The sequence below is a fragment of the Giraffa tippelskirchi genome, chromosome 6 (assembly GCF_054371585.1).
Source record: "Giraffa tippelskirchi isolate mGirTip1 chromosome 6, T2T-mGirTip1v1.2.pri, whole genome shotgun sequence".
In the NCBI taxonomy this organism is placed as follows: Eukaryota; Metazoa; Chordata; class Mammalia; order Artiodactyla; family Giraffidae; genus Giraffa; species Giraffa tippelskirchi.
Window position 1 is genome coordinate 46004755 of NC_137280.1, and position 16275 is coordinate 46021029.

At 37.2% G+C, this 16275-nt stretch overlaps 1 protein-coding gene across 2 annotated transcripts in view; it reads right to left on the bottom strand.

Moving 5' to 3' along the window:
* The window catches only part of PREX2 (phosphatidylinositol-3,4,5-trisphosphate dependent Rac exchange factor 2), a 278656-nt gene that overhangs the window by 207909 nt on the left and 54472 nt on the right, over nt 1–16275 (bottom strand). For both annotated transcript variants that reach the window (XM_081501827.1, XM_081501826.1), the window contains exon 2: nt 545–616. In XM_081501827.1, coding sequence (XP_081357953.1) covers nt 545–616 — 72 coding nt within the window. The remainder of the gene's footprint in view (nt 1–544; nt 617–16275) is intronic.

Sequence of the window (16275 nt, forward strand, 5' to 3'; positions counted from 1 at the left end):
TCATTGGAAGGACTGATGCTAAAGCTTAAACTCCAATACTTTGGCCACCTGATGCGAAGAACTGACTTATTAGAAAAGACCCTGATGCTGGGAGAGATTTGAAAGCAGGAGGAGAAGGGGACGACAGAGGATGAGATGGTTGGATGGCATCACCGACTTGACGGACATGAGTTTGAGTAAGCTCTGGGAGTTGGTGATGGACAGGGAAACCTGGCCTGCTGTAGTCCATGGGGTGGCAAAGAGTCAGACATGACTGAGCGACTGAACTGAACTCCCTGGCATTCCAGTGGTTAACTTTTTGCCTTTCAATGCAGGGGGTGAGGGTTTGATTCCTGGTCAGGGAGCTAAGATCTCACATGCTTAGTGGCCAAAAAAACAAAACATAAACCAGAAACAATATTGTAACAAATTCAATTAAGACTTAAAAAAACAACTTATACTGGAACTGGAGAGAAGTGGACAAGCCCTGAGGTAACATACCACAGGTGACATTTTATCTGAGGGGACCGTGTGCTGGGGTCAAGGGCCAGCTGCAGCTCCTCACCTTCACGGTTTCTTCTGTTACATTTTTGTCAAGTTTTGATGCTGCGCACTGGTTCATCCGGTGCAAGAACGCCTGCAGGAAACAAGAAAAGATATTATGAAGACAACATGGGGTTAATCAAGTAACTGAATGTTGATCCGAATCAATAATTTTTTTTATAAGAATCCAGTAACTATCAAGTGTAATAGTTTTGTTGTACCAATAAAAGACAGAAACCTTGTGCATTGTTCCTCCTACCTGGGGATTATATTTCCTTCATAGTTTGGGACAGGGCCAAAAGTGATCATGTGGATATGAATTAAAAGAATTTACCAAGATCTCAAAGTTCTGCAGTAAAATATTTAAGAGTCAAATGTTGCCTAAACATCTAAGTCTTGTGAAGCACAAAGGACCAAAATTTAGCCAAAAGGGGACTTCTAATAAAAACAAAAGGGCCAGAAATTCTAAAGGGATCCCTTTAGAAGTGAGAGAGATTGAGGGAGTGAGGAAGGAAGGGAGAAAGAAAAAGCGACTTTCAACAAGGAATGGAAGAATTTCCCATCCTCTCCAGCCCGCCTGGAGTTTTTGTATTTCTGGGATCAGGTTCAGAGCTCTCTAAAGCCCTATGGTAGGCAAATAAGTTCTTTAGTATTTCAAAGATCTAGACTCATCCTAGTGGTCATTAAGCCCATGATGAAATAAGCTATTATTTTTACCAAGAAAAAAAAAAAAGAGTTATTTATACTGGGCCTTAAAAAAGTTTAGAAGGAAAAAAATGACTTTCCATCCAGCAAATCTGGTGTGGGTCCTCAAAACAAGGTCCATTTAACTACCTAGAGAGCAGGCGAGATCATTCCTTCCTTTATCTGTCCTAAGAGCTCCAGCCACTACCTGCCAAGTCAGGGCACACAGAAGCTGGAAGGAATCTGGAGATACTCCATCAAACAAATGAAAATTAATTTAAGAATGTCTGTAGCGTGCAAGGCTCCTCTGTCTATGGAATTTTCCAGGCAAGAATACCGGAGTGGGTTACCATTCCCTTCTCTAGGGGATATTTCCAAACCAGGGATCGAACCCAAGTCTCCCACATTGAAGGCAGACTCTTTACTGTCTGAGCCACCAGGGAAGCCCATATTTACAAAGATTTAAAAGATTAACAAAACACAGGATTGTTCATAATACTCCAAAACCATCATCTTCAAGACATTGCTAATAACAATACAAAATTACACAACACTTCTGAGGACAACTTAGTATAAATCTCAGATTTTTAAGTGGGTGTTTTCTTTAACCCAGCAATTCTATCTCTTGGAATTTATCCTAAGAAAATTTTCAGACAAGGGGTTTCAATGTATTGATTACAGAAGCAAAAACAGGGGAAACAACTTAAAAGCTCATCATTAAGGGGATCATTTAATATATTATGGTACATCCAAACTACAGAATACTGGGAAAAAGTGTAATCATAAATGGAATGAGATGAAAAGTATATATACATATGTCTGTCTACAACAGATGTCTGTAAAATATCGTTTGGTGAAAATATGACTAAGCATACTGGATGTACACATACATACACACTTTTACATATATATGTATATGTGTGTGTATATATATATATATATATATATATATATACGTATATATGTACACATGTATCATGCCAGTGTGCATTCATATTAAGAAAAATATGTAGCACACACTAAAATGCAAGCAGTGATTATTTCCAGGTGGTAGGAAAGTGACCTTTGTACACTTTCTTATTTTCAGAATATCTGGCTGTGTGCATGTTAGAACTTTTGTAGAGCTTTTGTAAAGAGAAAAACAAAACTGTCTAAAAGAAACAAAACAACTGAACTGCAGGATCTCACTCCTAGCTTTAGCTTCAGCACCATCTTGATTTCTGATTCAATGGGTTCACGTTTCAGATTCCATAACTTCAAAGCCACATCAGTACTAACAACCTCATTTGAATGTAAGAATTCAACTGAATTAAATAAAATGAATAAGAAAGTATTGGATGTCACCTTAACTTTCTTATTAGAAATATGTAATACAATCTTTTGACATATTATCTAAAGTTAGGTATAATTGGCAATGGAGAGAGATTTTCAAATTTTCTGGCTTTAACACCCATTTTAATTATGTTAATCTAATTTTCAATTTTACTTTTGTTTTTTTTTTGAACAATATCTTTACCAAAAATGCTCCTTAGCTCTTCCCATTCAGTCTTAAAACAGCATGATGCTCTGACCGCCGAGTTTACATTTCATATTGACCACATAGGAAACAGAACCTCTCGTGCAAGCAAAACTTAAACTTCACCTCTACATTTATAAACCTTATCATCATAAACTAAACTCAGTCACATTCTGAAACCAGCAAATTAAAGAAAGGAGGTAGTGAAAATGAATCAAACTATGAGGCAAAAGTAAACATACAACCTAATAAAGTAAACTCTATCTCTATCTGACTTTTTATCTTCTTATCCTCCGTGACAATATGGAACTTTTTGTTTAACTGCATGTGAAAGAAAACCTGGAACTTCTTAGCATTTCTAACCAAGCATTTATGTTCCCCAAGAGTCTCATCTTATACAGCAGCGAAGGCAAAATTTAGATGCTTGCTTGAGAGGGCAAAATCATGAAAACTGACATTTTCTACAAAATGTGTAAATCTTCCTTTCTGAAGATAAATGACGTGTTTCAGAATCAAACTTTAATAGCCAGAATCTACAGAGTCTTTCAAACTTTGGTAATTGGGGTATTTCATCATTCTCCTGTCAATCAAGGCAGCATTAATATTCTAGTCACAAAAATACATGAGATTTAGTATGTTGTTTTATCTCTGTATTCATTCATTCTCAGAGATTCAGAATTTCATCGGAATTAGATCATCTTCAATCTGATACAAATATAAGGAAAATAAGGACGAGAAAATGGCTTTAATGCCAGTGGTCCTCAAACTTTTCACTGTGTATAAGACTTTAAGAGTTTCAGAATGCCTCATCTTCTCTTCAATTTGCTTCACATTGTTTTCCTCTCAATAAGAGTTTGGTAAAATATATTAAATGCCATACATTAGTTAAAGAAAGCTAAAGATGTCACAGATTTGCTAACACATCATCAAAAGAAGGAAGAACACTCATTCAGATATAATAGGGAGATGCCAGCTTCATCCCTGTCTGTCCATCTGGGCCACTACCAGCTCAAAAGTAAAGTCCACGATGAGTTTTATCTCAGAATGCATTTGCTTATCTTATCATTTCAGTGTACTAAGTTATAATCTTTCTCTTTTTTGTCTTTCTCCCTCTTTTCATCAGTAAGGCACACACAAATCACCCTCCAAAGTCACACAGATTTGTAACAGCTCACACTTTTAATTCCAGATACCTGATGCCAATTTGAGTTTCATATCATATAAGCATTAAACCTTATTACTCCTATACATATTCTGCATTCAGAATGAACTTAGCATTAACCTGTCACCTTGAAAATGTGGATACTCAATATGAATAGAGATGTATAAATTTTACATATGAAGGTGAAAAGGGAAAATTTTGAGAGAAGCTGTGCTACTGCAGGGAAAACGTATTCTCATTTCATGAAAACAGGTGGAAAAAATAAGACCAAATATTTTCCTAACTCTTTAACTTGAGATTACAACATCAAAAGTCTTTGGAAGATAGTGTTTCGTTTTGTCTTCCTGAGAGAAAGACAAAGTACTAAATAAATGAAAAGGGCTTGGGACTTGCCTGGTGGCCCAGTGACTAAGACTCCACGTTCCCAATGCAGGGGCCCAGGTTTGATCACTGGTGAGGAAGCTAGATTCCACAGGCCGCAACTAAGATCCGACACAGCCAAGCAAATTTTTTTTTTTTTTTAAAGAAAAGAAAAACGTTTGCCATCGGAGTTTGCTATGAACTCCTGGTTGACAGTGGCACCATTGAATTGGAACAGAGAAGTCAGAAGGGGGAGTAGTTGCTGGAGTGGGAGAATCAGAATTTCTTCAAGCCATGTTGAGTTTGAGATGCCTATTGGACACCAATGTAGAGATCTCAAGTAGGGAGTCAGCTGTACTGATCTTTTTTCTAAAGGGAGATTGAAGCTGAAGTTAAAGGGTTGAGTGCTACTGGCAGAAAGATGTAACTCAGGGACAATCTTCATAACTCAAGGAAGAGAGAAGAGACAGCTGGCTCCTGTTCATTGGAGAAAATATGTAGGCAGGGAAGGAAAAAGGCCCCAGGACAGAACCTTGAGAGCATTCTAACATTTAGAAGTCAAGAAAAAGAAGAGAAACCAAAGAAGCCAGGAAAGCAGGAGCAAAATTAGAAGACTGTGGTGTCACAAAAGCTAACAGAGAGAGGGTTTCAGGAAAGAAGGAGTGGTCAGTGGCTTTAACAGTGCAGAGAATTCTGGTAAGTACAAACAGATATGTGACTTGACAACACAAGGTGGGTCACTGGTGATCTTGACCATGGTGCAACCAAAGGAATGGGTGCAGGAGAAATGGAGAATAAGAAAATGGAGTTGGTAGCCACAGAGGTTTAAAAGTTTTTAAAGTTTTGCTGAGAAAAGGAGGTGGATTTGAACCAAAGAAGTGTATATTTTTTTAAGCTAGAAAATACTAGCTCAATTCATCCAAGTTACATTTTATGTTCCCTTAATATACTTTGGTGAACCCTTCATAAATTTTCCACTCCACTGGATCTCATTTTTGCCTGAAGACCCACTGATTCCAATTTTGAAGTAGGACTCCTTCCTTTACCGTGGAAAAAAGTGACAGACATGCATATTGTGGTGTTAATACCTGTAAATTTAAATGCATCTTAGCATTGTAACTATTAACTACTAGACAAAATGCTACATTATATTTAGTTTGCATGCCAGGCATTGTTCTTGGCAGTGATTCTTAAACAGTTTAGCCTCTGGACTCCTATACATTCTGAAAAATGATGGAGAACTGCAAAGAGCTTTTATTTGTGTAACATATCTATCAATATTTAATATGCTAGAAACTAAAACTAAGAAAAATTTTAATATTTGTTATTCAGAAAATCATTTATATATTTATTTTAAATGAACAGTTATAAACCAATTATATGTTAACATATCTAACTTACTTTTAAGAAAAACAGCTATCTTTTCCTAAAAAATTTCAGTGAGAAGTATGGTACTGTTTCATAGGAATGCAAATTTCTTTAATGTCTGGCTTAATAGAAGACAGCTGGATTCTCATATGCTTCAATGTGTTGTGATACGTTGTTTGGAAACATTTTATTTTTTAAATTTATTTATTTATTTTTATTTTTGGCTGGGTCTTTGTTGCTGTGCAGGTTTTTCTCTACTTTCCACAAGCAGGGGCTACTCTCTAGTTGCAGTGTATGGGCTTCTTATTGAGGTGGCTTCTCTTGTTGCACAACATGGGCTCTAGGGAACTCAGGCTTCAGTAGTTGCGGCATGTGGGCTCATAAGTTTCAGTTCCCAGGCTCTATATATCAGGCTCAATAGTTGTGGCACACGGGCTTAGTAGCTCCACAACATGTGGGATCCTCCCAGACCAGGGATAGAACCCATGTCTCCTGCATTGGTAGGTGGATTCTTTACTAGGGAATCCCTGGAAACATTTTCAATGAGAGTTGGAAAAGGAAAAAATATGTTCATTTCTATAACATTTTCAGTGCATTGTGAATATCCTTCTTTAAAGCAACATCAAAATTCAGTAAGTGACAGTTTCTTAAAGGTAGTCATGATGTGGAATATGACATCATGTCAGTGAACTTCTTGTGCTCTGCTATGTTAAAACCCACTGATCTATCCTGCAATATGAAAGGACCTTTTATCCATGCTTGATGTTGTAGATTTTTTAATAGCAATTCACTGAGAGTTATGTATATCTTCCAATTAACACATTTTATTGTGTGGATCAAAAAACAAGATCCAACTATATGTTATCTAAAAGAAACCCATGATAAATACTGAGAGCCCAGGGATGGTAAAAGATACACCATGGTAACATTAATCAAAATAAAGTGGGAGAAGCTATATTATTTTCTGACAGAGCAGACCTCAAAAGCAAGAAGAGTTCTCAAAGATAATTATAAAGATGTCAATTGTCCAAGAAGACATTACAATGCTTAACCTGTATGTATCTAACAAGAGCATCTAAATACATGAGACAAAAACTGATAGAACTGCCATGAGAAATAAATGAGTCCACAGTCATTGTTGGAGATTTAACTTTTAATCAGAAGTGGAAATATCTAGCAGGCAGAAAATCAGTAAGTATATATATATGAACTCAACAACATTATCAATTGGCTGGATATAAAATAACTATACCCAACAACAGCTATGACCAACCTAGACAGCATATTAAAAAGCAGAGACATTATTTTGCCAACAAGTGTCCATATAGTCAAAGCTGTGTTTTTTTTCCAGTAGTCATGTATGGATGTGAGAGTTGGACCATAAAGAAGGCTGAGCACTGAAGAACTGATGCTTTCAAACTATGGTGCTGGAGACGACTCTTGAGAGTCCCTTGAACTGCACGAAAATCTAACCATTTAATCCTAAAGGAAATCAGTCCTGGGTGTTCATTGGAAGGACTGATGTTGAAGCTGAAACTCCAATACTTGGGCCACCTCATGCAAAGAGTTGACTCATTGGAAAAGACCCTAATGCTGGGAAGGATTGGGGGCAGGAGGAGAAGGGGACGACAGAGGAGGAGATGGTTGGATGGTATCACCGACTTGATGGACATGGGTTTGGGTAAACTCTGGGAGTTGGTGATGGACAGGGAGGCCTGGTGTGCTGCGATTCATGGGGTCGCAAAGAGTCGGACATGACTGAGCAACTGAACTGAACTGAACTGAACTGAACAGACACCTCACCAAAGTAGATATGTAGGTAACAAATAAGGATATGAAAAGTTGATCAAATCTTATGTTATTTGGCAACTGAAGATCAAAACAATGAGATACATCTACACACTTATTAGGAAGGGCAAAATCCAAAATACTGACAACACCAAAGGCTGGTGAGAATGTAGAGCAATCAGGAATTCTCATTCAGTGATGGTGGGAATGCAAAATGGTACAGCCACTGTGTATGCTAAGTCACTCAATCATGTCCGACTCTTTGCAATCCCATGGACTGTAGCCCAGCAGACTTCTCAGTCCATGGCATTCTCCAGTTAACAATACTGGAGTGGGTTGCCATACCCTCCTCCAGAGAATCTTCCTGACCCAAGGATCGAACCAGCATCTCTTGAGTCTCCTGCATTGGCAGGCAGATTCTTTACCACTAGCGCCACCTGGGAAGCCCACCTACCACTTTGCTGCTGCTGCTAAGTCGCTTCAGTCGTGTCCGACTCTGCGGGACCCCACAGACAGCAGCCCACCAGGCTCCGCGGTCCCTGGGATTCTTCAGGCAAGAACACTGGAGTGGGTTGCAATTTCCTTCTCCAGTGCATGAAAGTGAAAAGTGAAAGTGAAGTCACTCAGTCGTCTCCGACTCTTAGTGACCCCATGGACTACAGCCTACCTGGCTCCTCCATCCATGGGATTTTCCAGGCAAGAGTACTGGAGTGGGGTGCCATTGCCTTCTCCGATCTAGCACTCTACAAACCATCAAATACATATATATATTTTATATGTCACACCTGGATTACTCAAGTGCCTAAAGAAATCACAATGGTACCTAAATAGCATATCATGATTCCTAGTGAAAGCCTTTTGAATGTTGTTTTCTTATGATTCAGACACAAAAGAATTTGTTGTGTCATAGATATTGAGGACCTTTTAAAACCTGCTCAATTTCCCAATCAAATGATGTTTTACTCTCTTTCAACTATGAATTCAAAGTGAACATCACCATTATCTGAGAGCCTAAGGAAAGACAATTTTTCATCATACTATCTAGATCTTTTAAGCTGCTTTGGCTGAAACTTTCCCAGGCTTTAAGTATAATTAAAACATTATTTGGTGTCTTCTATTTGCCTTCAACACCCCAAAAGGCAGCATGATGAACTGTGATCCTTGGGAGTTTTCAGAGGAAGAATTTATCTTTGTCAGCAGGTAATCAGTGCACTAACTACACACAAGACACATGATTTTTAAAGATGTTTAATAGCTAAGTGGCTGGAAAGGCAAATGGACAGCAGATGAAAAAGAAATGAGAACTATTCTCAACACAACTACAGTCATATATAAAATTATTTAAAAGTGAAAATTTTGGAAATTTGTTCAGGTAGTTATAGTAAAAACTATAATAAATGCAATCTTTTCTCAAGTGTCTTTTAAGTTACTGTTTAACTTTTTCTTATCTTTTTTTGGATTTTGATTCCAACCATCTCATTTCACAGCTCAGCCTGTAAAACTAGGTATACTGAAGGTATCTTTTTTGAATATTTAATTTCCACTGACCTAAGATAAGGAATCGGCCTACAGCAAAGATTGAGAGCAACAGAGGTATTTTCTTACAGTAGAGGAATTTTAAACACAGCACAGAGTGACTAAAACATTGATTCAACTGATAACATTTAAAAAAAAATAAGAGTATTCACATAAAAGTAACTACAGTCTCTCTTCAAACACAAAGGAAAAATCAACATAAGGTTCACATTCCTGAACGGTTGCAATGGGCTGGAACAAAGGCAGACACAAGTTTTCATTTGCTTCAGTCACCACTATTCTTTCTGTCCTTGCTGTGTGTGCTAAGTCCCTTCGGTCCTGTTGGACTCTTTGCGACCCCACGGACTGTAGCCCACCAGGTTCCTCTGAAAATGGGATTCTCCAGGCAAGAATACTGTAGTGAGTCACCATGCCCTCCTCCAGGGGATCTTCCTGACCCAGGGATTGAACCCATGTCTCTTGCATCTCCTGCATTGGCAGGCGGGTTCTTTACCACTAGTGCCCCTGGGAAGCCCAATGTTGTTACCATTTTTACACAAAAAATCCATTTCATTCACGTTTGTGACTTAGAAATCTCCATAGCCATTTCAGTTTCCAGTCCATGATCTCGAGGCTCTGCCACAGCCCTTTTGGATCTGATATATTTTTTTGTTTTTTAGCAGAATAAATGTCTGCACATTTACTTCTAAAAATATCACACAATATTTGTATCCTTGCCATAAGATCCACATAAATAATACATGACTTTTTAGTAGCTCGTAATTAAACTTTGTTGTTGTTGTATGCTTCCAGAAAATCTGTAATTAGATATTCATAATATGCTTACTCATGCACTTGAATTTTTAATTTTTAAATTAAGGAAATTCAATAAATATTTTTGATTGGTTATATTTAACTTCTTTTTTAAATTTTATTTTTTAATTAATTTATTTCAATTGGAGAATAATTACTTTAAAATATTGTGGTGATTTTTGCCAAACATCATCATGAATCGGCCTCAGGTATACATGTGTTCCTCCCCCATCCTGAACCCCTTCCCTACTCCCTCCGCCCTCCATTCCTCTGCATTGTCACAGAGCACTGGCTTTGGTGCCCTGCTTCATGCATGGAACTTGCATGGTCATCTATTTCACATATGGCAATGTACATGTTTCAATGCTCTTCTCTCAAACCATCCCACCCTCACCTTCTCCCACTGATAAATTTTTTAATACTCATCATTTCCGAGTTCTAAGTTTTAAAATAGCATTTGATCTTAAAGTATCTGACTGAAAATGAACTCCCAAGACAAGAGAGCTCTAAAAGCCTTAAATGAAAAAAACTGAGAAAACTGGTGCCTATTTACTTAACATCTAGTTTTCCAAAGAATTCACAATAAAGTTAGATGTTAATTCTCTGAAGTGATATTTTCTATGACTCTGCAAACCATGTCTACAGCTGGTTTTCTCAAAGACTAAAAAAAACTCTAATTCCTTTATTTTAAACTATTAAAATTTTTTTAATATAGTGACCCTTTTTGGCAATAAACACTTCTTGGCTTAGACATTCTCATTATCACTAATTCATAATGATCTTGTGTTGCTTATATTGTTTGGGGTGATTGATGTCTCCAGAATAGTCAGGGATATACTACATTTTAAGGAGAAATCAGCTAAATAAAGTAAATAAGACTAAGAAACACCCAATGCTTTCTAGGTGGCTCAGTGGTAAAGATCCCTGGGTGGGGAAGATCCCCAGGAGAAGGAAATGGCAACCCACTCCAGTATTCTTATCTGGGAAATCCATGGACAGAGGAGGCTGGTAGGCTCTAGTAAACAGGGTTACAAAAGAGGGGGCACATGACTTAGCAACTAAACAACAGTAACAACATTTATAGCCAGCTGCTTTGAAACCCTGCAAAATTACCCTCATATCCTTCCCCCACACAGCTACAAACAGCTACCCATACACCTATACAGATGTCTCCCAGGGGTAGAATTCAGCCCTAAGGTTAGCATTTATGAAGCCAAAGACTCTAAGTCTCAGTTTCTAAGTCTCACTCAATAAATCAGGTTAATAATAATAATATCTATCTTCCAGGGAGATGAGAATTCACAGGACCAAATAATTGTTAGCCAGCATTTCTGCTATGAACGCTACAACAGCCACAGTTCTCTTACTTTTACCATGTTTTTGTTTTCAGTTTGTTTTTTATTGAAGTATAATTGACTTGGGTTTCCCTGGTGGCGCCAGTGGTAAAGAACCCGCCTGCCAACACAGGAGACATAAGACACGTGAGTTCGATCCCTGGGTCGGGAAGATCCCCTGGAGGAGGGCATGGCAACCCACTCCAGTATCCTTGCCTAGAGAATCCCATGGACAGAGTAGCCTAGCAGGGTATTGTCTATGGGGTCGGAAAGAGTCAGATAGGACTCAAGCAGCTCAGCGGGCATGCATAATTGATTTACACTCATTCAGGTACATAGCAAAGTGATTCAGTTATACATACACATATATTATGTTTATATTTCAGATTCTTTTCCACTAGAGGTTATTACAAGATATTGAATACAGTTCCTTGTGCTATGCAGTAGGTCCTTGTTGTTTATCTATTTTATATGTAGCAATATGTGCCTGTTAATCCCAAATTTCTAATTTATCCCTCCTACCCCTCCCCCTTTTGGTAACCATAAGTTTATTTTCTATGTCTATTTCTGTTTTGTGGAATAATTTCATCTGTATTGATCTTCTACTAGTGTTTTAAGTAATAACAGAGAGAACAGAACTAAAGGATAATGCCCCTACCAGCCCTCTCTGCTCCTCTATTAACAGTGAACCAATCCAACCAACGTTAACTTGGGAAGAATTCCTTGACTCTAAAATAAATAACTCATAGAACTTGTCAGGGGGAATTATATATATACATGGGAATTATTTATATATAATTATATATTATATATAATTATATATTTATATAAGTATATAAATATATTATATAATATATTTATGTTATATATTTATATTTAATATATAATTATATATAATATATAATTATATATATATATACACACACACACATATATTCCATACTGTCAAATTATACTGGATCTTTTCTACTCAGGTTGGCCCTCAAATGTGGTTCATGTCAATCTCTCTATTCACATTTTCCAAACACTCCAGAAATTTAAAGATTAACAAACAGAAGAAGGTAGAAAAAAATCAATTCAAGATTAAACTATAAGGTGTTAATATAGACTAGAGCTGATCCCCATAATCCTTGAGAGGACTTAGAACAGTGTTCATAAAAACTGAACAATGTATAAGAAGCATGGCTAGACCACAGCTTTGACTTCCAGGAGCTGCTACTCAATCTGGGTGCAGACAAGAATCACAAAGACTGAAGAAGTAAGCTGTCAAGCAATCTGCAACTACCTTCAGAAAAATCAGGTATACAACAAGGTCCTATTGTATAGCACAGGGAACTCTACTCAATGTTATGTGGCAGCCTGAACAGGAGAGAAGTTTGGGGGAGAATGGATACATGTATATGTATGGCTGAGTACCTTTTCTGTCCACCTGAAATTATAACAACATTGTTAATCGGCTATACTCTGATATAAAATTTAAAAGAAAGAAAAAGTCAGATATAGAAAAGAAGACTAATATTTTTGACGTTGCCTAAGCTAGTCAATAAAGCAGAAATAGATGTTTTTCTGGAACTCTCTTGCTTTTTCAATGATCCAGCAGATGTTGGCAATTTGATCTCTGGTTCCTCTGACTTTTCTAAAACCAGCTTGAACATCTGGAAGTTCACGGTTCACATATTGCTGAAGCATGGCTTGGAGAATTTTGAGCATTACTTTACTAGCATGTGAGATGAGTGCAATTGTGCGGTAGTTTGAGCATTCTTTGGCATTGCCTTTCTTTGGGATTGGAACGAAAGCTGACCTTTTCCAGTCCTGTAGCCACTGCTGAGTTTTCCAGATTTGCTGGCATATCGAGTGCAGCACTTTCACAGCATCATCTTTCAGGATTTGAAATAACTAAACTGGAATTCCATCACCTCCACTAGCTTTGTTCGTAGTGATGCTTTCTAAGGCCCACTTGACTTCACATTCCAGGATGTCTGGCTCTAGGTGAGTGATCACACCATCGTGATTATCTGGGTCGTGAAGATCTTTTTTGTAGAGTTCTTCTGTGTATTCTTGCCACCTCTTCTTAATATCTTCTACTTCGGTTAGGTCCATACCATTTCTGTCCTTTATCGAGCCTCTCTTTGCATGAAATATTCCTTTGGTATCTCTAATTTTCTTGAAGAGATCTCTAGTCTTTCCCAATCTGTTGTTTTCCTCTATTTCTTTGCATTGATCGCTGAGGAAGGCTTTCTTATCTCTCCTTGCTATTCTTTGGAATTCTGCATTCAGATGGGAATATCTTTCCTTTTCTCCTTTGCTTTTCGCTTCTCTTCTCTTCCCAGTTATCTGTAAGGCCTCCTCAGACAGCCATTTTGCTTTTTTGCATTTGCTGGGGTCGCAAAGAGTCGGATACAACTGAGTGACTGAACTGAACTGAACTGAACTGAAGCTTTTCTAGATGTGATTTATCCTTTATAGCACCAATGGAAGTATTAAACAAAGATAAAGATAATATATTAGGCTAGGTTACAAAATTTAAATTAAAATCTATTCCTTCATAATTCATAAGTCATAAATGGACTTCCCTGGTAGCTCAGCTGGTAAAGAATCCGCCTGCAATGCAAGAGACCACGGTTTGATTCCTGGGTCAGGAAGTTCCACTGGAGAAGGGATAGGCTACCCATTCCAGTATTCCTGGGCTTCCCTGGTGACTCAGTTAGTAAAGAATCCACCCGCAATGACCTGGGTTCGATCCCTGGGTTGGGAAGATCCCCTAGATAAGGGAAAGACTACCCACTCCAGTATTCTGGCCTGAAGAATTCGATGGACTGTATAATCCATGGGATCGCAAAGAGTCAGACACGACTGAGCAACTTTCACTTCACTTCACTTCAATATTTGTAAGAGAGCTTAAAGTCAGATGAAAATAATGAGCCTTTCAATACACACAGATTTATAACAAAAAATAAAGATGTTTCGAGTATCCAATAATTTGGGGTGGCATTTCAGGTAAAAGCATGCTTCATGGTGTCAGCTGGTGATCAACACGGGACAAAACCAGTTTCTAAAAGGCACTTGATGATACATGAACATACTTGTGAAATTTTTCCTTAATAAGATGTCTGCTAAAATGCCTTATTTTTATTATTAAACAAATATTTATTCATGGATGCCAGTAGACTATTGTGGCTCCAATACAATACTTCACAATGTGCTGCCCAGGAATTTACATCGGTATCAGATAACTCAAAAAACACAACACAATGAAAGCAAAGGCTAAGCGGGAAGTACAAAGCACATTATATAGATAATATTCTCAAGCACACATTTTTCTCTGGCACAGGAAACTGGTCATTTCCCGAATTTAAAGTGCAGAACACTATTCCTGTTTAAGTCGTTAACAGAGAATTCAATTCCCATGAAAAGGAAATGTAAGCAGTGGGGGGAGGAAATGTATTTAACGCTGGAAAACAATCCAGAGAAATGAATGAGGATCCCAACCTGAAGCTCCATCTCTGCTTGGTGCCCATCCCCCTCTTTTTTCTCACACTTGGATCCAGTTCACTGTGCAACCCCAGGAGGCACAAAAAAATTTTTTTTCTTAATTCTCTTCATGATAAATATTTGCTTCAAAGAATATTTTTATTGAGAAATTTGTATATCTACTTTACCTTTTCTTTAAGACTGACTCCTAAAATTGCCTGCTCTTATCCTGAAAACACATCTGACTTGTCTTCCAACTTCCTATTACACTTCTCAGGTATCATTTTCCTTTCTCTCCTTTTCTCATGCCCCAATATTCACAGAAAATTCACTACTCTGGTTTTGTCTCCTTTCCTTTTTACCCTTTACTTCAACTCTATTCCTAAGAGGAATTAATGTATAGCAATGAAAATGGTTAGTGTTGGATTAATATAGATAAATAGAACAGAATAGAATCTACAAAACACTACAAGTAGGAGGAAATTCCATGTTTAAAGTACAGATGGTACTTTAAATCAATGGAGAAAGAATGCACACGTGTGGGGACAATGCACAGTGCGATTTATAGATTTTGCCAAAATATAAGAGAAAATAAGAATGTAATGTGGCCAAGAGCTTGAATTATGGAGCCAGTCTGCCTGGGTTCAAATCCCAACTCTGTTATTGACTAGATGCATGACATCTCAAAAGTACCTTCACCCTCCTGAGGCTGCCTTCATATTTGTAAAAAGAGGGTAATATGGCATCTACTCTTCCAGACTTGTTGTGAAGATCAAATAATATACGTAAAGCAACTGGCACATCAATGACCAATACATAACTGTTTGCCATTATTACTATTTTTCCATTTTGTTTTCTATCACCAAATGCACTTGCTAGATGCTATTAATATTTTTTCTTTTTTTTGTTTTAAATTTATTTATTTTCAATTGCAGGATAATTGCTTTACAGTATTGTGCTGGTTTCTGTCAAACATCAACATGAATCAGCCATAGTATTAATATTTTCTTAATAACAGCTTACTTAATCTCTGAAGTAAGATCTTTAGAAAGAAGCATTTTTAATCAATGCATTAATAAGAGAAATGGGTATTGTGTATATATAAATATGTAAAATTTTAAAAATAATTTTTAAGCCATTCATAATTTTTATTCATAATTTTCTTTATAAAAATTATATTAATCCACAAGAAGGCAAACTTCTGAAAGCATTTACTTAAAACATTCAAGAAACAGGAGTAAAATAAACTCAACGTAAAACCTGTGGTAACATTTATTATCAATAATCCCATTATATTTCAAAAACTAAGAAGAAAACAAAATGTGAAATATCATAAATACTCCTACATACTTAATGAGGAAAATGGGAACAGAAAAATATTATCATAAGTTCATTTCCATAGTTACTGGTTTACAGCTCTGGCAACAACTGAATATTCATGAGGCAAGTTGGGTGGAGGTAAAGAAAACTTTACTTTCAAGAAAAAAAGAAGACTATGATAACTAAAAAAATATTTTAGGCATCTTTCTCTGACCTGGGACATATAAAACAACAAAGAAAAAGATAATGTCTGTTCAAACTTTATCTTTGAGTTTTGTTGCTGCTGTTGTGGTTTAGTTGCTAAGTCCTGTCCAACTCTTTGCCACCCCATGGACTGTAGCCTGACAGGCGCCTCTGTCCATGGAATCTTTCAGGGAAGAATTCTGGAGTAGGTTGCCATTTCCTTCTCCAGAGAATTTTCC